This window comes from Durio zibethinus, chromosome 28 (genome assembly GCF_047325235.1).
Source record: "Durio zibethinus cultivar Kanyao isolate XHJ-2024 chromosome 28, ASM4732523v1, whole genome shotgun sequence".
Lineage (NCBI taxonomy): Eukaryota > Viridiplantae > Streptophyta > Magnoliopsida > Malvales > Malvaceae > Durio > Durio zibethinus.
The window spans coordinates 8,855,395-8,875,949 of NC_143189.1; the positions used below are offsets into that span (position 1 = coordinate 8,855,395).

The 20,555-nt window shown below is 30.7% G+C and overlaps 1 protein-coding gene across 6 annotated transcripts; it reads left to right on the top strand.

The window, feature by feature from the left end:
* Positions 1-379: 379 nt before the first annotated feature.
* Positions 380-17,068, top strand: LOC111280338 (N-terminal acetyltransferase A complex auxiliary subunit NAA15-like). 6 transcript variants are annotated; one of them, XM_022867612.2, is made up of 26 exons: positions 380-600; positions 1,633-1,711; positions 2,389-2,471; positions 2,562-2,711; positions 4,271-4,386; positions 5,120-5,225; positions 6,191-6,262; positions 6,364-6,479; positions 7,446-7,578; positions 8,513-8,590; positions 8,693-8,746; positions 8,878-8,948; positions 9,307-9,361; positions 9,475-9,570; positions 10,059-10,187; positions 10,304-10,386; positions 10,472-10,702; positions 13,794-13,914; positions 13,992-14,099; positions 14,235-14,366; positions 14,726-14,782; positions 14,903-15,000; positions 15,120-15,178; positions 15,267-15,378; positions 15,483-15,583; positions 16,327-17,068. In XM_022867612.2, the coding sequence occupies exons 1-26, from the start codon at positions 550-552 to the stop codon at positions 16,533-16,535; spliced, it is 2,700 nt and encodes an 899-aa protein (XP_022723347.1). In that variant the 5' UTR covers positions 380-549; the 3' UTR covers positions 16,536-17,068. The 6 variants fall into 6 exon arrangements, with proteins under 6 accessions (XP_022723347.1, XP_022723344.1, XP_022723349.1 ...); XM_022867609.2 differs by having other exon boundaries at positions 10,265-10,386; positions 16,327-16,832; XM_022867614.2 differs by having other exon boundaries at positions 2,406-2,471; positions 10,265-10,386; positions 16,327-16,832.
* Positions 17,069-20,555: the final 3,487 nt, after the last annotated feature.

The window sequence follows — 20,555 nt, forward strand, 5'->3', positions numbered from 1 at the left end:
AGAATTATAAAATTAAGTACTTCATAAAAATATTTATTATTTGATTTTATAATAAAATAATTAATAAAAATATTTATAAGTAAAATTAATAAAAAATTAAAATTATATCTCAATATTTAAATTTACATATATTTTGATTAAATGTATATGTAATATATAATAATCATTTAAATTTTAAATTAACACCTATTAAACATTAAATTGGTAAAAATAATTTATATTTCTATTAATTTTATATGTTAAATATCTTATTATGATATCAATTAATAAAAATTTGTGAGATCACGCTTTTATTAAATTTTCCGTCAGACAAATGAACCAACGGCCCATATATATTAATCAAAAAGTTATTTATTTATTCCTTTTTAATTTTACTTTTGTTCAAGCTTGTTATTGACAGTAGGGTTGAAGCAGCAGATAAACGCCACCACTCTATTGTCTCTCTTGCAAGCCCCTAACTCTCACTTCATCTCTCAAGTCTCAATCTTCTCATTTTTTTTCTCTAACGATTCTCGTTTTTCTTCTAAAATTTTCTAATTTTCTTCAACAATGGGAGCTTCGTTGCCTCCGAAGGAAGCTAACCTCTTCAAACTCATTGTCGTAAGGCTTCGATTCTCTTTTCTCTCTCATTTTTCAGTTCGTATCTACGTATTTCTACTTGGTATTTATACTCGTATTTTGCTTTCTTATTTTCTGTTTATTCGATCGCACTTCTTTTTTCTTTTTGTTCTTTGCTTGCAAAACCCTAGCTGGATACTGGTCTGTTTGTTTGCTGAGAAAATTGGTGGATATCAATTATAAATGGAAATTTGGACTAGATAAGCTTGTTTATCAATTAGGTTTTTGCTTTTCGGCAATTTTTCGTATAAATTAAGTTCATTTTCTTTGTTCTGTTTAGCAATTGAAGCTTAATTAAGTTTATTGCTTTGCTTAATTTAGGTCAATGAATTCGATTTTGTTGAGAAGCAACTTAAAAAAATTGAATTTTGCTTTGACCTTATTTTTCTTAAAGTAAGGATGCTCGTTGTGCTTTCCTTTTGGTGATAATTCATTTGTATCATCACGGAGAAAATTAGAGAAATGAAAATAAAGGGGTTTGGTGACTCCTACTTTAGTGATTTCTCTTGCATGTTGCCAACTTTTTAAAATTGGAATTTTGTTGGTTCCTAATGGGAAGCAATTGTGGCATTTTGGCTTTGATGCACATTAGCATTCAAGACAATAACAACCTTTGCGAAACAATCTATTTAAGAATTTGATAAATTGACTGGGACAATTGTTAATGTAATTGTAGACTTTGCAGGTTAAACTTGAATATTTATATATTTTAAGAACTTGTTGGTATTAGATATAGAATAGCAACATTTGGATGTTTTCCACACGCTATTGAGAGTTTTCCCCCCTTTCCTCTTATTTCTCCTTATTTATAGTGAAAACTAGAGTTTTGACTGGTGAATTCTTACTCTATTTTAACTTCTATAGTAATGGACTCTTGACACAGTTTTTTTGCCTGATTTTTATGTAATTAATTTTTTTCTGTTATTATATTCTAGCTAATTCTCATAACTGAATTTTTATTGCTTGGAGGTCCATGTGCTATTGCTAAAGCTCTTGTATATTTTATCATTGCAGAAATCACATGAAACTAAACAGTACAAGAAAGGACTGAAGGCTGCAGATGCAATACTGAAAAAGTTTCCTGACCATGGAGGTAATTTAATTTTAAGCACTTATTTATTTATTTATTTGTTTTTGGCTGAGAGGCACTTATTGTTTAGTGTTTATGTTTGCATGGTTCTTGTAAATGTACCTGTATAAAGATGCAAGAACTCTGAAACAAAAAGAACTTTACACTTTAGAGGAAAAAGGGGCTGTCACTAGATAGTTTATGTTGTTATCAAGGTTATTGGTTTCGATAATCCTTACAAGAATGCCTCTAAATTTGACATGATTGTTTCTGTAGACTGTATGTTCCTTTCTTATGTCTTATGATTGATGTCAATTGCATTTTTGACAGCACTAGCTGTATAGTGACTAGTCCATGATTTATGATGGTTCTAGAGATAAGTGGAACATTCTAGCAGTATCAATGTGAAGATATTCTCTATCAACTGAATATATTGCATTAATTTGGGGTATATAACGACATTTTTAGCCTATGCAGTTTGAAATCTGCAATATTTGAATACCTTCTTCATCTTGGTTGGGTTTTGTGAATATTCATTAGCATGTGGTATTGGTAGAGTGTAGTAGCTCTCTCTCTGCGTTTTGTTTAATATATCCATTCTTTTAAATATGCACTTTCCAAGTAATATTTTATACTATCTGGCAACTGTTTGTTTATTGTGTTTGTATGTTGTCATATGGGCTTTTATTCATTATTGTCAGAAACATTGTCAATGAAGGGGTTAACCTTAAATTGCATGGATCGGAAAACTGAAGCTTATGAGCTTGTTCGGCTAGGTGTAAAGGTTATCTTATTTATTTTCTTTTGGTTGCTATAATGTCAAAGCAATGTCACTTTTTCCTAACATTGTTTTCATGTTTGTGTCTTAATGTAGAATGATGTAAAAAGTCATGTTTGCTGGCACGTTTATGGTCTCCTCTATCGGTCAGATAGAGAATACAGGGAGGCTATCAAATGCTATCGCAACGCCTTGAGAATAGATCCAGACAACATTGAAATACTACGGGACTTGTCACTCTTGCAGGTATACCTTATTTACCTTCCTTCTTTATGATTTGTACATCTAGACTTAGTGTTAAATCTAAGATGTTTATCAGTTGTATGCTTAATGTTAAGTAAGAACACTTGCTTGTCATGGTATTTTTCAAACATTTAAAGGAGTTTCTCTGTATAAGATTTCTTGTAAGCTTTGTGGCTTGCCTAAAAGATTTTTCAGATTCCATTGTAGAATTTGAGAATCTTAAGTATTAGGGTACTTGTAGGCAAGTCAATATTGCAACTAAAATAGTTTGGTGCCAACTTTTGTGCAACTGTAAGTTTCGTGGTAGTTGGTAAGGGCAGGTTCATTGTGGTAACTTAATATAACTGGATGAAAACACCAAGATCAGCTACATAGTAGTGAAGTGAAAATAAATTTTATGAAATTTGAAGCTGTTTAGTTGCTTGATGGAATCTACTAGTAGATGGATAGAAAAGGCATAATTATATTAAGATAGTAACAAAAGAAATGAAGATATATGGCTTAAAACAGAGGAATGGAATTTATGGAGATAACTCAACTAAAAGGGAGAGGCTGTATGAGACCATGAAAAAAATATCTTCTTAAACACTTGGAAAGTAGATGAGTCAGCTGGTTTTGTAACTTTGAAAATTTAGATCATAGTTTTGATAGAAACAATTTATGGCTTTAGGGGAAGGAAAAGGATATAACAGACATCATCTGATATTCTGGCAGCAGATTAATATGAGAGATGGTTCAGATTTAGTATCTTAATTGAAGGTTTTGTTTTGATGCACACACAAAAATAAAACATAAGTAATATAATCAGAAGCAACCAGTCTGATTTGATCCTTTCATCTCATTATACTGTAACAAGCAACCACCTTGAATTGATAGTTTCTGGTCTACCGCCACAGATCCTTTTTCTCTCTCATGCTACTAGTTCCTTAATGGTTGAAAGTGTTTATAGAATGACAAGTAATATAATCAGAATCAACCAGTCTGATTTGATCCTTTCATTCTCATTGTCCTGTAAGAATCAACCACCATGAATTGAGACTTTCTGGTCTACCGCCACAGAACCTTTTTGTCTCTCATTCTATTAGTTCCTTAATGGATGAAGGTTTTAACATGAATGACCTTTGCAATTAGAAAGTGTTTATACTTTCTGGATCAGATCTGGTTCGGTTCTTCTCTTAACTTCATCTGCACATGTGTCTTACTGCTCCAGGATAGTAACAAAAGTCGGCGTCTTTGATACTGAAACTGATGATTTTCATTTCTATTATTCTCCCTTGATGCTTTAGCACTGGCCATATTATGGATTCTTAACTCAGGATTTCAGACAATTAAGTCATTTGTTGGCATTAACTTATTTGTGCCCCCCCCCTCCCCTTTTTTATGGTTTATATGCCTTGAAAAGTTAAAGGAAAAAGTATGAAGATGATGAGCATTTGTCTTTCTATTAAGATATGAAGTTTGAGAGAAATTTTTCAGATTTGATCATGGTTTTGTATTTTCTCATTGTCATGTTTCAGGTTGTTTCAGAAATTATTACATTTATGTTATCTTTTGCATTGTAGGCACAAATGCGAGATTTGACAGGATTTGTTGATACAAGACAACAACTTTTGCATTTGAAACCAAATCATCGCATGAACTGGATTGGCTTTGCTGTAGCCCACCATTTAAACTCAAAGTACTTGTCCTCTATTTTTTTCTTAAAAAAATTTGTTCCGATTCTTATGCTAACTTTCACCAATTTCTGTTGACTTTTATTTTGTGAAACATGTTTTAAAGTGTTGTTATTGTTATGTATACTTGAAGGTCCAAAATGAAGGGCCTTTTGGTATTGAAAGTTGAAATATTTGTTGATATAATGAAAGCCTTTCTTTAAATTAATTGCTTAATCAGGACTTAGTGTTTCTAATTATATGATCAATTGGTGCTAACATGGATGAAATTACTGTTGATTTTTAACACGTGGTTCATATTGTTTGTGTGACTTCAACTAAACATCCAATAAGATATCAAACTTCTTTTATGACAATATATGGTGGGTGTAGAATGTGTTAAAGATGTTACTAATATGTATAGATAGGTGGGTAGATAGATAGATAGGTACCCTACTATTCTAAGCTGGTTGCACTTGCATTTATGAAATTTGGTTGCAAATTAGCCTTTTACAAGCAATGCCTTGTTAACTGCAGAGTTCTGTTGTTTTTGCTATAGTTTTATATGGAGACAATGATGATGCCATATTTTCATTTGGCTTTATATATGAATGAATTGAAGTTGTTGGCACAGCAGTTATGAGAGTTTTTCCTTTTCTGTCCCTGTCTTAGCCAAGTAGTTCTAAGTGAATGAAGTCTTATTAATTTCATTCATCCTTTAGGTATTTATGCTGTATTCCTTTTTTTGGTTGATATTAGTGGTGCAAAAGCAGTTGAAATTTTGGAAGCATTTGAAGGGACATTAGAAGATGATTATCCACCAGATAATGAACGTTATGAGCATGGTGAAATGCTTTTATATAAGGTATTGGTCATGTACTTCTACTCTTTTTTTTTTTTGCATGCATACGTATGTGGGATGTGGCTGTAATGTCACATGAGTTGACCTCATTATACAGACATTCAAAATTTTAGAATTTATACTAACTTATAATGGGAGTGACTGATTTGGTGTCACTTGTTAACCAGATGCCAACACAGTTAGTGAAATTATCCATAAACCAAATAAAGTAATTAAATATACAAAAATTAAAGATTTTTAATGCCTTTACCTTCTTTATAAGGGGTCCCATTTTTGAATTAATTCTAATTTTTTTCACATGCAATTAGGAAACCTACCCATTTCTTCTTAACTTCTTTTTTCCTTCTGCTTATTTTATTGCCAAAATCTAGTCTACTTTAATGTACATGTTACACCCATTCTTTCTACTTGTGAAGTATGGCTTTTCATGATTCTGTGTATGGCTGATAAGTTAAATTAAATCATCTCCAAGTTTACTTTAATCTGAGATGGAGGACTAACTAGTGGCCCATAGTGGTATTTGGCATTTGTAAGATATTTAATTCTTGATGTATTCATGTTAGAGAGAAATATGGCTTGTTCACTAATTGTTGGGCCTTCTACAAGTAATCATATCTGTGGTGTTTGTACCTGGCAGCTCTGAATCTTAATAATTGTTAATCTCCAATTATATGTTCTATGGAACCATTTCGGAATTTTTGTTTGACATCTTAATAAATTAGTCTATCTTTCTTTTTGACTACTCTTTTTTGGTTTAACACCAGTAACATGATTCAAAAACAGCTTAACCAATTGGACAAGTACCTACAAGCCTTAGCCCTTGCAGTAGCATTTATTTCTTTAATAATATATTGGCATAGAAATATGCATAACTACATTCATTTTGCATAATGGATGCTGTACATCTAGACTAGTGGTGCCCCCTGCAGCTTTTCTGATGTTTATGAGGGCATGGTATTTTTCTCCAGATCTCTTTGCTAGAGGAATCCGGGTTTCTTGAGAGAGCACTAGAGGAATTGTACAAGAAAGAGCCAAAAATAGTAAGTGTCAAATGTATAATGCCTGAATACTTTTAACGTTAAAAATTTTGTAAGTTTTGAATTTTTGGACATTAAAATTCTAATCAATTCTATTATTCTAGGTTGATAAATTGACTTATAAAGAACAAGAGGTTTCTCTCCTGGTGAAACTTGGACGCCTAGAAGAAGGTGCCAATATTTACAAGGCTTTACTTACCATGAACCCTGACAATTACAGGTGAGTCTTATGCATTTCGTACTCTTTTGAAACACCTAGTTAAGCTCATTAATAAATCTTTCATAGCAAAGAATATTAGCCAACTCTTTCCTTTTATATAGCACTTCTTGAAGTTATAATTGACTTCTTTTTCTCAATGCCGTGGTGTATTATTATTGTAGGAAATGAAGAATAATTAAAATTCTGAATAGTTTATGTGTTTAAATATATATTTTGTGGGCTAATAGGTTGTTCAATTCTTCTTGTAGTAACACCCAAATTCCTTTATCTATGTTAGAACTTTATGAAGGGTTAAAAGAATGGTAGAAATAGTCATTATTTTTTATGTTCTATTTTCGTTGGTGCTTTAAGCTTGAAACTAATCAATGTGCATCTCTTATGTCACATATTCAATCATTTTCTAGTTTTAAATTTTGTTTCTTTAAGCTTTTGCTTATACTTGTGCATGTTACATTTACATCATGGTATCTTTACATAAAATGAGGTTATATTTATTTTTTTCATTCTTGGGATTGTTTTATATCTGTTTGTCCTGTCAAGCCCTTTGCTTAGAGAAGTTGTATTTGACATTGATATTATACTACTTTGCCACACATTAAAGATAATATTATCATAGTGTCATGCCTTATGCAACATGATTTTAGTAGTCATCATTACATGTGAATGAAGTATAATTAGCTCTTTTAGTAAAAAGAAGCATTATGCACCACCTCATATATAAATATAATTAAAAAGTAGCAAAGCAACTATGAGCACAACTGTAATTCTATACTAGCATATGTGTCAACAGTCTCTTGGGTGCTTTCTCAGATTGGGAAATGAGGAAAATTCTTTTACAGAACTGTTAAATTATGTCTCTTCACTCAGTATATGCCTATATATCGGTGCAATCTATTGCTATTAGGTCTGATAAATAGGAAGCCAACCAACTTGCAATTTTTATATTTGTATATGTATATTTTTCAGATATTATGAAGGCTTGCAGAAATGCTTTGGCCTGTATTCTGAAAATGGCAAGTATTCCTCTGATGAAGTTGATCGATTGGATGCATTATACAAATCACTTTCACAACAGTACACTTGGTCTTCTGCAGTTAAGGTGATGGATTTATGTTGTGCTTCTGCTTTCATTAGGAATTTATGATGGATGTTATCGATACATTCTGTTTATTGCAAAAACTCCCTAGTGGTGGAATGTGCTACTCTAAACTGTTTTATTATGTCTTTACTGTTAGTCATATTAATTTCATTTTCTGTTTTGTATCTCTTTTTTTTTTTTTTTTTATGAGCTCCAAATGGTACCTTGGGATGTTCTGTTCATTATATTTACTCTGGATTTCTTCTCTCTCTCTCTCTCTCTTATTTATAGTATCACATGATGCAAATCCAATGAAAACCTTACTTTTCTGCAGAGCTGCCAAGCTTTCTCCCCTTTTCTAGAGAGAGGAGTGGCTATTTTTACAAATACTCTTGCAGTGATCTTATTTTTCTTGATGGCTTGATAAGAAATTATGTGACAAAAATCTAGTGATGTGCTTCTACAACAGACAGTCCATTCAATGGCTTGTGATATTCTTAAATAATCTAGAAATAGATTGTTGTGGTATTATGCTGAAATACTTAATTGATGTCTTGATGTGACAATAGTAAGAACTCTAGGTGGTTAAAATTATGCTTTCATATGCTTCACCCTTAGAGATTTGACATGGTGGCTAATTCTTTTATTAGTGGCTATCTTTATCTCATTCTTTTAGTTAATCTGACTTTCCTATATAAAAACCTTTTGAAGGTGGGCCAGGTTATGGCATGATTGAAATAAAGTGTCAAATTCTAGAGCTTTTGGAATTTGACTCATGCAGTGAGGATGTATTTAAATTGTTTTCTTCCTGTAACCCACATTTGTTATGTATTCATTCATGAGAATTGTAATTATTGCTGTTACAATGTGCCATTGCCAATAAATGCTACTTCCTTTATGACATGTGATGAATGTTCCAGGACTTATGTTGGAACTTTGTTTTCTCAATTTTTAGAGGATACCTCTTGATTTTCTCCAAGGAGACAAATTTCGTGAAGCAACATTTAATTACATTAAGCCTTTTCTAACAAAGGTATATATATCCAATGAGATTTTTTTTCTTTTTTTGTGTTAGTTTGACTGGTGTTTTTAGTTTGTTGGGTGAAATAATGATATATTTTCTTGGTGGTCTCAGGGGGTTCCATCTTTATTCTCAGACCTTTCTCCCTTGTATGATCACCTTGGAAAGGTAAGTTTTCTTACTTTTATATTCTAAAAATAGAATTAAGTTTCTAAATATTGATTCTCTTAAACTGCTTAGCAACTAGTTGGAGCTTGATTTCATTAGGATTGATTACTGCTTTGTTGGCACTTATACAGGCAGACATATTGGAACAACTTATTCTTGGGTTGGAGCATTCAATTAGGGCCACCAGCAGATACCCTGATAGGTAATATATGCTTTAAACCCTTGTGTAATATTTTAGTAAGTCTTAAAAGCAAATAAATGTTTTAGATTTACTACTCTTTGAGGTAATATAGACTTTCAGCCGTTGTGTGATATTCTATTAAGTCTTAACAGTGTCCAAATGTTTAGATATTGGGTGCAGTCTGGGTGCATGTTTTTCTTTTACTGCTTATTGTTTGGTGAAGTCCTCGGTCATATGTGTGTTGTTATCTATTAAACAAGTACATAATGGTTGTCCCATATGGTTGCACGTAAAGTTCCTATAGTTGTATGCTAATACACAAGCACACATTTGGTATTATGCTGAGTCATTTCTTGCTTGTGTTTCATATTGAGTGCAGGACAGAGAAAGAGCCCCCTTCAACACTTTTATGGATTTTATTCTTTTTGGCTCAGGTGGGTAACCATCAGGTTTCCTCACCCCTTGGGCCATGGCCTTTTCTTCTTTTCTTGCTATAAATATTTGGTGCTTTCTTTGCATTTGAGTAACTTTGAATTTATTGATGCAGCATTATGATAGAGAAGGCCAATATGATGTTGCTCTTTCAAAAATTAATGAGGCCATAGAGCACACACCAACTGTAATTGATTTATACACTGTCAAGGTTTGTTCTCGCCTTCAATCTTCAAATTTTTGCATTGGCTTCATCTGCTGTGTTTTATAATTTTGTTAGCTGGATTTGTTTATTTAATTTTTTAATCTTATATTTTGAAATCTTTTTGCCCGGCTTGTCTCGCATCTCACAAGGCATAGCAATACCTGAAAATCTTTCTAAATATTTCCTTGTAGTTATCATTCACTTGTAAGAGACTTATCACTTTCTATGATACTGACCTTGATTGAATATATTGTTTTGCACTAAATTGTGCAAAGTTGATATACATTCATTTAAAATGCATACTAGTTTTTCTTTGTGGACCTTAAGTCTTGATGGGCATTGGGCAGGCATATGACCTCCTTTATTAGGTTTTAGGGTTTTTGGTACATGGCTATTGTTTCTTGATGAACCTTTTTACTATCTTTTGGAGAAGTTCTTGGAATTTTCTTGAAGCTGGTTCTCTGTGTATATTATTTACTTCTCTTTGGTGACAGAGTCGGATACTGAAACATGCCGGTGATTTGGTAGCTGCGGCTTCATTCGCAGATGAAGCTAGGTGTATGGATCTCGCAGACCGCTATATAAACAGTGAATCTGTGAAGCGAATGTTGCAGGCTGATCAGGTTCTAAAGCTTCCCCCCCCCCCTCCCTCTTTCATCTTTTGTCATAGTTAATATTTGTCACTGTAAATTTCTTTCAGTATTACTGTACGGTTCACAAACCTTTTCCACTCTTGAAGGTGGCTTTGGCAGAAAAAACTGCTGTTTTGTTCACAAAAGATGGGGACCAGCACAACAACCTTCATGACATGCAGTGCATGTGGTCTGTTTTTGTTTATTACCTTTGCATGTTGTTGTCTCTAATTATAATTTGGGTACACCTACTGAGTGTTATCCATCTTTTGAAGGTATGAACTTGCTTCTGGTGAAAGTTACTTTCGACAAGGTGATCTTGGACAGGCCCTGAAGAAATTTTTAGCTGTGGAGAAGCACTATGCTGATATTACTGAAGATCAATTTGATTTCCATTCTTATTGTTTGCGGAAAATGACACTCCGTGCATATGTTGAAATGCTAAAATTTCAAGATCGGTTGCATTCACATGCTTACTTTCACAAAGCAGCAGCTGGTGCCATCAGGTGAACATTTTTGTTAGGATCTGCAAGCTTTTCAATGATTTGGAATAGACTTATTCTATTTGGTTGTGGCCTGTACATGTAAAATGCTATGTAATCTCTGTTGTCCACTTGTCTGGGTGCTTTTAGCGTCTGTCACCTATTGTTGATCAACACATGCATGTGATGCTTCACTTTGGATTAGATTCTCTTTGCCTCCCTCTTTTTCCTTTTGTCTTTTGGGGAATGGGGGATTATTGCTTGCATATATGTTGCATTAATCATATGTTACAATGATGTGTTGTCTGAACCTTGCTTTCAAAGCATGACAAACTTCCTAAAGGTAACTGTTGTTCATTACTTACCCTTGTACAACCATTTATTTGTTAATTAGACACTCCCATTATGATATCCAATCTAATTCAAGACTCTTCTAGCAGCCCCTCCATTAATAGGGGAGGGGCTATCATATCAAGATTTCTGATTCCCTTCCACTACTCTCGTTTTTCCTTGAATCCTAGATGTACGGATTTACAACATTTTTTAAGACAAAACCTCGCTAAGTTTATAATCAAGAAAGTATCAAGAGTCCTTTTCTTACACTTGTTTTTGGTAGAGAAAATTTTTCGAGTTATATGAGCAAAACAGAATATAGGGTTCCAAGTTTTTTGTTAATCAAGCAACAACCTGATTTGAACCGGGGAATAAGGGATTTGCAGTCACCCACCTTACTGGTTGGCCATGTCACCAAAGGTTAGAAACAAAAAAAATGAGAGTATCCCCTTTTTAATTATAGATTGGAACCATACCTTCAATTAGTTATAGTATCTCAAGTAAAAAATTAGTATTGTTCTTTTTTTCAATAAAAAAAGTTTCTTAATTTGATTTATATTATAATATAATAATATAAAAACAATTATGATTCCATGTAAACACCAGAACAAAAGTTATTACACAGCTATAGTTATCTAATAATGTATTTCATCTATCTAGATATGATGTCCATAGGGAATTAGAAAAAATTATCATGTTTCAATTTTTCATTGAATAGATTAAAATTAAAGAAAAATAGAATTTTTCATAGACCACGTTGTGTGTTTTCTCCACTAGATTGCTATAATGGAATAAAAAAAGGGAAAGAATATAAATAGAAATGCTATATCTGCACAAATGCAAGCCTTTTTTCGTGCACACTTCAATCATATTCTAAATATTCTACTAACAAATAAAAAATAAAAAGTTGGTGAAACATCTCTCTACAAATCATTTTTGGAACAATGGAATCTATGAAAAAGTTAAGTTCGAGAAAAATCAACTCTCTCTCTATATATATTTTATGATTATTTTCTCTTTATCTAAATGAATAGATAAAATTAGGAATTCGTTTTATTTTTCTAGTATTCAATTGGATTGGAATATGTAATATCATAATAATGGTAGCAATGGAATTATTATTGTTATTATTATTATTTTTTTTTATATTCTATACAAAACTCCATAAGGCTAAATGGCTATCATATTGACTATCCTAAGGCCTTTTTTTTATAATTGATAGATTCATAAGTTTTTCCTTAATTCACTCTTACATGGATTATTGAAAATGAAAAGTATATCAAAATGAAATATCTAATAAATTGACTAATTCAAAATTTTCAAATTAGCGATTTTTTTATTCCTGAATATCCTACTCACTAATTAATTCTTTATAATGTATTTTATTTTTCTTTGATAAATAAGATAGTAGCCATTGATGTTTTCCTATAATTTTACATAGACCTTTTTGAGGTAAATAATCTTTTTTGTGCAATTCCTAATTTGAGGTAAATCTTTGTATCTTATTGGTGAAACTAATTAGTTGAAATTCAATGGACTCCTTGTTTTCTTTGTTCTCCCCTTGAAAATTAACTGAGATCCATGAATGAATTTTTTATCATAAAACAAAATTTTCTCTTTTCTTTTTGAATGTGAATTTTACTAATCAATAATAATAATACTAGTCATTTTGATATGCACAATGATTTTAAATTCGTTATGAACTTAATGATTTTTTCAAATAATGTTAATCAATCTGTTTTTCAATTTCATTTGTATAGGAATACAAAAGAGAATTTTAGAGTTTAAATAAGAGGCTGTTGTTGATTCATTTGTTGATCTAATTGATATGTATGTGATTAAATTAGTATTATGTATCAGAATGCTATGTAAGACAATCCTTGTGCCCCGTCTATTTGTTTTATATACCTGATGGACCACATACATTATATATAGGAAAATGTACCATTAACGAATTTTCAACTGTGGATACATGTCTATCCTTACGATACAGAAACGAATGCTATTAATAAGCCAATTATGTTATATTATAAAGCAATTTTTTTTTGGTGACTTTACACATACCTTAGTTGCAATAAATCCTCTTGCCCTGGCAGGAGGTCTGAAGTTCAAATGCTCTCCCACAAATTATTAACTATTAAAAGAAGATGCAAATATTTGGATCTGCTTAAAAAATTTGTGTTCAAATGATGCTCAAGTCAAATTTAATTTAACAAGTATTCTAGATTATAGTTCCTTATTTTTATAAGGTTATATACTTGTTTCATACTTAGGATGGTGTTTTACGTTGTACTTAGGGGATTCTTATTACGTTGAGACCTTGTGGTATATGCCAAACAGGATAAAAATTTTGGTTGGTAGTCTCAATTTGCTTTCATTATATCTTTTGTAAGTTCATATTCTCGTGATGTTATTACTGAAAGGATTAAATGTTCCTTGCGGGCATATTGAAATTTGATATTGTGGCTTTTTAAATGATAGGAAGGCGGTGCCTGGGATTTCTGTTGGGTTAAGTATGGATAATTGCATGTTACTGTACCAGAATTTTTTTTTATTGATTATAGCTTTTTATATTGATCTTATTGATTTGATGGTAAAATGGAATGGGATGATATAGTGACAGGCCATGCAACAATTAAGTGTTAGTTTTTGTGATTGATCCATTGTACCTTTTCTATGTTGGTGTTTCTTTCTCTGAAACTCTTGGCTTGAAACTGGTGATTACTTTAATTTCGAATCTTTTCTTTCTGCATTGTGATAATTATTGGATTTTGAAGTGCAGATGCTATCTAAAGTTGTTTGATTCTCCTTTGAACTCACTGGCTGAAAAAGAGGACACATCAAAGACTCCTTCTCAGAAAAAGAAAATGAAGAAGCAGAGGAAGGCGGAACGAGCCAAGAAAGTATATCAGCTTGTTTTGGTGATTCTTGGCTAACACTCTCTTTGATGATTTCATTCTAATGCCGTGTATTATTTTAGGAGGCAGAGGAGAAAAATGAAGAATCAAGTTCTAGTGGCATCTCTAGGTCTGGGAAAAGACATGTTAAACCTGCAGATCCAGATCCTTTAGGAGAAAAATTATTGAAGGTTACCTATTATTATCTTTTTCTTGTGCTTTAGATTCCTGATTGAAGTCCTCATGTGCTGTCAAAATGTGTTTTGCTAATGCCTATGAAGCTAAGACTCTGTTTAAGCTGTTTTTTTTTTTTTTTAATTTTACAGACAGAGTATCCCTTGTCAGAAGCAACAAAGTACTTGAAGTTGCTTCTGAAGAACTCACCTGATTCTTTGGAGACGCACTTACTTTCTTTTGAAGTAAATATGAGAAAGCAGAAGATTTTGCTTGCCTTTCAGGTATTATATTTTCCAAGAATTGAACATGAGATGTGTTTCTTCTTCTTTTTATGTTTGGTCAACTAGAACTAATATTTAATTTGTCAGCTAGTGGTTTGTGAGGAAGCCCCTTCTCTTGTTTTCTCCTCTCTTTTTTCACTTGATGCCTGTGGATGTGTTCTTGAAGTAAAGAAACTGTACCTTTTAACCAAACATCTTTTTCTTATTACTTTATTCACTCAATGAATTTATGTGTGAATTAGATAGTTTGCGCGACATATCTTTGAGTTGTAGAACAATGGTTTTGTGCGGTAGTACTTTTACTATTTCATGAGCTCATATTAGTGTGTTTGTCTTGGTTTTATTTTGTTTTCCTGAAGGCTGTAAAGCAACTGCAAAGGCTGGATGCTGAGAATCCAGATTCACATCGCTGCTTGGTATGTAACGTCTGCCTTACCATATTTGTGCACTGCCATGCACAACTGCATTCTTTTCTGTTCTTAGATACAAAGATCATGTAATCTTTACAATGCTTATTTGAATTTAATCTAATGCAGATTAAATTCTTCCATAAATTGGGCTCAATGCCTGCTCCATTAACTGCTGCTGAAAAACTTGTTTGGAGTGTCTTAGAAGCTGAGCGTCCATCCATCAGGTTCTCTTTGAAATGGCTTTATGATAGCTATCCCCCGTACTAGAATTTTGTTGTATTACTATTACTATTATTATTTTGATCCCTGATGCATTAAATCCCTTTATTTTCTGTTTCCGCAGTCAATTGCAGGAGAAAACTCTTAGTGAGGCAAACAAAGTTTTCCTTGGTAAACATGAAGGTATTATGACCTTTACATAACGTGATGCATTTTAGGTTCCTTGAGGTAGGCTGTATAATCATGCAATTTTCACTTTTTGGTTCTGCAGAATCTTTGATGCATATAGTGGCAGTTGCAGAAATGTTATATACCTTGGAGCACACCAAGAAACTTGAGGCTGTTAAGTTAATTGAAGATTCATGCAATAAAGTCATGCCAATGTAATGCTCTTAGTGTACATTAAAATTTTTGCTGTTTGATGTTGATTCCATGCATTGCAACTTACTCTTGAGATTAATTGTTTCTTTCTCTTTTGCTTGTCCAGGAATGGGGCACTTGGACGAGTACTGGAGTGGAAACTCAAGGACTGTATTGCAGTCCATATACTCTTAGAAAAAGTTCTTATTGACCAAGATGCTGCTTTGAGTAAGTATAATTCTCCACATAATTGATGCTGACTAGAAATTTGACTTTGACTCCATTAACAACTAATGACATTAATTACTGTTGTTGGTTTAGAAGGTATTTTAGTAAGAATTTTAACGGTATTGAAATTTTGATATACTGTTATTGAATATTATAGATTAGATGCCTAAAAATAAAACATTAAATTAGGATTTTTAAATTTATGGTTTCAACATCATTCGGTGATTTTTTTGAGATGTATCTCACGAGTTCTGATTGCTTGTGGGTTTTTGTTATTATGATGCTTAATCTTTGAAAGTTGGATGCTGTGATTATTATTGGCATTTTAAAGAAAGGTGGACCTTCATGATAATAATTTTCTCACTTTCTTATTGATGTTTATTTAATTGAAGTTGCAAGCTATGTGACAAAATTATTCAAGAAATGATTGTTTATTCTTTTATTAGACCCTCTTTATTGATAGCTTATTAGACAATTGAAGTAAAATTAGGTAGACAATTTGAAGTAGTATTCTGTGCTTAGAGTTTTGTTATTTCTCATTTTTATTCTCACTTCTCATATTTTGCTCTGTATCCTGTAGCACTTACTCCTTGCTGGGGTTGTCAAACCTTGAGGATATTGGAAATTGTACAAATAATAGGGGAAATTTGCATTTCTAGTGATATTGATCATGTCTTACCTAATTTAAAGGTTGCTCAGGCTGAAAGAAATATCTTTGGTCTGATAATTTTCTTATACCGCAGGGTGGAAAGTGAGATGTGCGGAGTACTTCCCCTATTCTACCTACTTTGAAGGTAGTCGTAGCTCTGCTGTGCAAAACTTGTTGAACAATCAGGATAGCAAAGCTGCTGTGAATGGCGGTGCAAGCCATCCTGAAATCAGTCAAGGTGCAAATTCCTTTATATCAAATGGAAAGCTTGAGGCGTTTAAAAGCCTTACCATTTCAAGATGATGCTACTTAAGCGCATCAAATGACACCATATCTCAATGTGTTTGAATGATGGATCACATTAATTGTACCCTAGAAAGAGTGCTTTGCAGCAGGCTGAAAAAAGGAGCACCTTGAAGTTGTGCAAGCCATGACAATGCTTTCTTCTGTTGCTTTGAGATCAAAATTTCCGCTGCCTTTCTAATTAATTGTGAAATGCATTCCTTTGCAAAATGTGTATAAGTTATCCGCATTTATGATTTTAGGGTTGAATATATATATATATTAATTTGCTCACCATTTGGTTGAGGTTTTTGGAGATATCTGGCTCCATGGTTTTGCCCCAAAATTTGAGGCGCTATAGAAAATTTTTGGGTACTGATGAAATCTTCTGGTCAGCATAGGAAGAACACTGTTTTAGAGCTAATCTTTGCCTTTGGAGCATGTTGTACTTCGCCCCTTTCATTAGTTGCCATTTATACACTACATAATGTGGAAAATTTTGCTACGGAGCTGACGAGAGTGGCTATAAAAAATTCCCAGTTTTGTTGTTCTAAGTCTCATCTCCTATGGTTTGCTGTTTGAATTTTATTATGGAGGAAAGATTGATAATTAGCGCAAAAAAAAGGATTTTGATTGGATTATAAAATTTTATTGTTAGTTGAAAAAGGTTAACGAAATCTTGTTGAGGTGCCTACGTAAAATTACTTTTCTTCAAATTTTATATAATTTAAATTATTAATATAATTTTGAGTTATATAGTTTATATAAAAAATAATTATTTTTATTTTAAAAGAATTAAATTATCTTATATCAAAATGATTAATTAAGTCTAAATCAAATATTATATAAAATTATTGTCCTATCTATCATTTTATATGCTAAACATAATTAAAAAGTATTAAATAATAAGTACTCTATGTAATTGGATGATTAAATTGTTAAACACTTAATTTTTTTTGTTTGAGTAATTGTTAATTATTAGATTTAAAATTTTTTTTTAACCAATCAAATTTGAATTTCATCATATTATACTTTGATTTGTTAATTTTTTTTAATACATTAAAAGTTATTTGATTATAATTATAATTTTTAATGGATTATAATTATAATTTTTAATGGTATATAATTTTATAAAAAAACAAAAGAAGTGTTTCCATTAATATTTATAATTTTATCTTTTCAAACCAAACATTATGGAAAAGCATGAAATCTCAATTTTTAAGCCTTGGAATATTTTCTAAAAACACCTTGAAGAAAAAATGAGTCTAAGTGATTAATTTTTTTTAAAATTTTTTATTTATTAATTTAATTTGTATGAAAAAAACATTAAACATTTAAAATATTTTCAAATTTATAAATTTAAAAATCTGACTAAATTAAAATTTAATTAAATTACATATTATTTGAACCAACAATTACGCCAAGGGATCTCATACCACAAGTTTAAAATTAAAAAAATTCATATTTCTCGTTGCTAGTTTGCATGAACACAACTTTACTTTATCTGCATGTCACTGAACCTTCTTTTCTTTCTTTCTTTCAACACTTTATTGAGTTTTTCTTTTGCTAAATATAATCAAGTAAGCCAATAAAGATTGGTGCAAATAGTTAAGGTTTAAGATTTAGATATAAAGTATTTAGATTTATTGCTTCATATTTAAATCTCTAAAAATTAATAAATAATTTATAAATCTAAAAAATTGTTAAAAATTAAAAAAAATTATAAATTGATGATTTATTTTAATCTTAAAAATAAGATAATTTCTCTTATCTTTAAATTAATTTTTCAAACAAAAAATAATAAAATAAAAACGTCATAACATGAAGAGAATCTTACACACAATGTTTTCAAAGAGATTTGATATATTTAACTCGATTTTCTTCTCAATTGATTCATTATTTTAATTTTTCATTCATGATTTTGTTAATTTTCTCATTGATACTATAGTTATCATTAATGTTTTAGAAGAAAATCATAAGGTGCAGTGATGGCTGACCCCATGGAATCATAAACACCACCATGTGTCTTTGTGGGTAACGCTAAAGAAGAGGGAGGGTCCTCCCTTACTATGAGAAAAGCCTAAATTTTTAAGCCACCAAATAAAATGAAGGCAGCTCATTTTTCTGTTAATTGGTGAGTGGTCTTTTTGTAATTGCAACTATTTGTCAGTCTTTCACTGTCTTTTTGGCCAATTTTGAGAAAAATGCTATTCCTTCTTACTCCAGTTACATCTTCCTTGCAACTTTCAAGCTTCGGCTTGGCTGAGCTTTTGGTTAAACTTTTTTTTTTTTATTTTAATTGGTTTGGTGCGTGGGTAATTTTAATTTTAATTTAGAATTACTTTTGCTATTATTCGCATTCTCCATTCCTTCTCAACTTTATTTTCGTTAGAAAAATGAAATTTCTTTTAAAATTGATGAGGCTTCTTCACTCTTTCTATTTTCCTTTTTTTAAAATGCATTTTTTTATTTATGTAAAAGAAATCAGTTTGCAAAGCGGAGCCAATTTCCATCAAACATGTTTTTCATTTAGTCACTAAATTTATTTTAAATACAAAAAAGTCAATTTTTAATTTAAAATTTAACCGTTGGTCAAGTTTTAATGGTCAGATATTTTTTAAAATTTAGAAATCTCTTGCTTCAACCTTTCTTCTCATCATTTTAATTTTCTTTCTCTCTAATTTAGGTTTTCATTTTTGGATTCTTTTTCGATGTTAGGGTTTGGAATAGAAATTATTGTCGATATTATCGACATTAAACAAGTAATGAGTCGACTCAACTTCCTTTGAGATTGGGCATCAAGTTTAGGTTGGGAAATTAAGGTTCTTAATCTAACAGGAAGGAAACTAATTCTTTTGAGGCGAAGGAATTTTTCTCTGACCGATGTTTAATCCAAACAAAGTAGAATCTTTTGGAGAATTGGTTGACGAAAGACAAATTGGAATGTATGAGGAACTTAGAGAGCTTATGAAGGTTTGATTTTTACCATCTTAATTAATCTTATATAAATATATAAAAGACAAAGCTTTTGGCAAAAATGAAAAAAATTCTATGTGGACGACTTAAAATGTTGATATATGGATGATGATTTTAAAAATCATCACTTGACATCTAATAAATGCATTTTATTTTATTTAATATATTTTTAATCTTATATAAATATATAAAAGTCAAAGCTTTTGGCAAAACTGAAAAAAAATTTGTGGATAACTTAAAATGTTGACATGTGGATGGTCTTAAAAATCGTCACTTATATCTAATAAATGCATCTTATTTTATTTAATACTTTTTTAATTTAAAAATAATTGAAAAAACTAAATTGATTTATATTTATGTTTTTATTATTAACTTTAAATCAATTCAATTCATATTAAAAGCATTAAATTTTTAAAAAAATTTTAATTAATATATAATTAAATCAATTAACATATAATTAATAAATACTGCAATTACAATTATAAAATAATCGATTCTCTAATCAATAATTTGATACATTTATATTTGATTAAATATAATATCCAGTAATTGATGTGTTTCTTGTGTAAATATATAAAGCAAATATAATTCAAAAAACTAAATTGATTAGTTTATGTTTTTATTATTGATTTTAAATCACTCTCAATTCAATTCATATTATAAATATTAAAATTAAAAAATTTTCTTAACTTGACAAATTAAATCAATCAATATATAATTAATAAATTAATAAATACAACAATTACAATTATAAAATAATTGATTCTCTAATTAATTATTTGATACATTTATATTTGATTAAATATAATATCTATTTGAGTAATTGATATATTTCATGAGTGATATATTTCATGATGTATTTCATTTGTAAATATATATGGAAAATATATCAAATTAATTCTCCGTAATGGAACAAAATAATTTACTAATATTTGTATTACTGTATTATCTTTTACTAATTTGAATTATTAGTAAAATAAATAAAAACTAAAACCTTACGCAAAACAAAAAAAAAAATCCAATGTAAATGGTCTAACTTATTGACATGTGGACTATCTTGTATTT

Coding starts and splice junctions, on each gene's coding strand:
- LOC111280338 (XM_022867609.2), top strand. CDS start 550: ATGGGAGCTTCGTTGCCTCCGAAGGAAGCTAACCTCTTCAAACTCATT. Junction 2,472..2,561: donor TTGTTCGGCTAGGTGTAAAG/GTTATCTTATTT, acceptor GTCTTAATGTAG/AATGATGTAAAAAGTCATGT. Junction 13,915..13,991: donor AGGCGGAACGAGCCAAGAAA/GTATATCAGCTT, acceptor GTATTATTTTAG/GAGGCAGAGGAGAAAAATGA.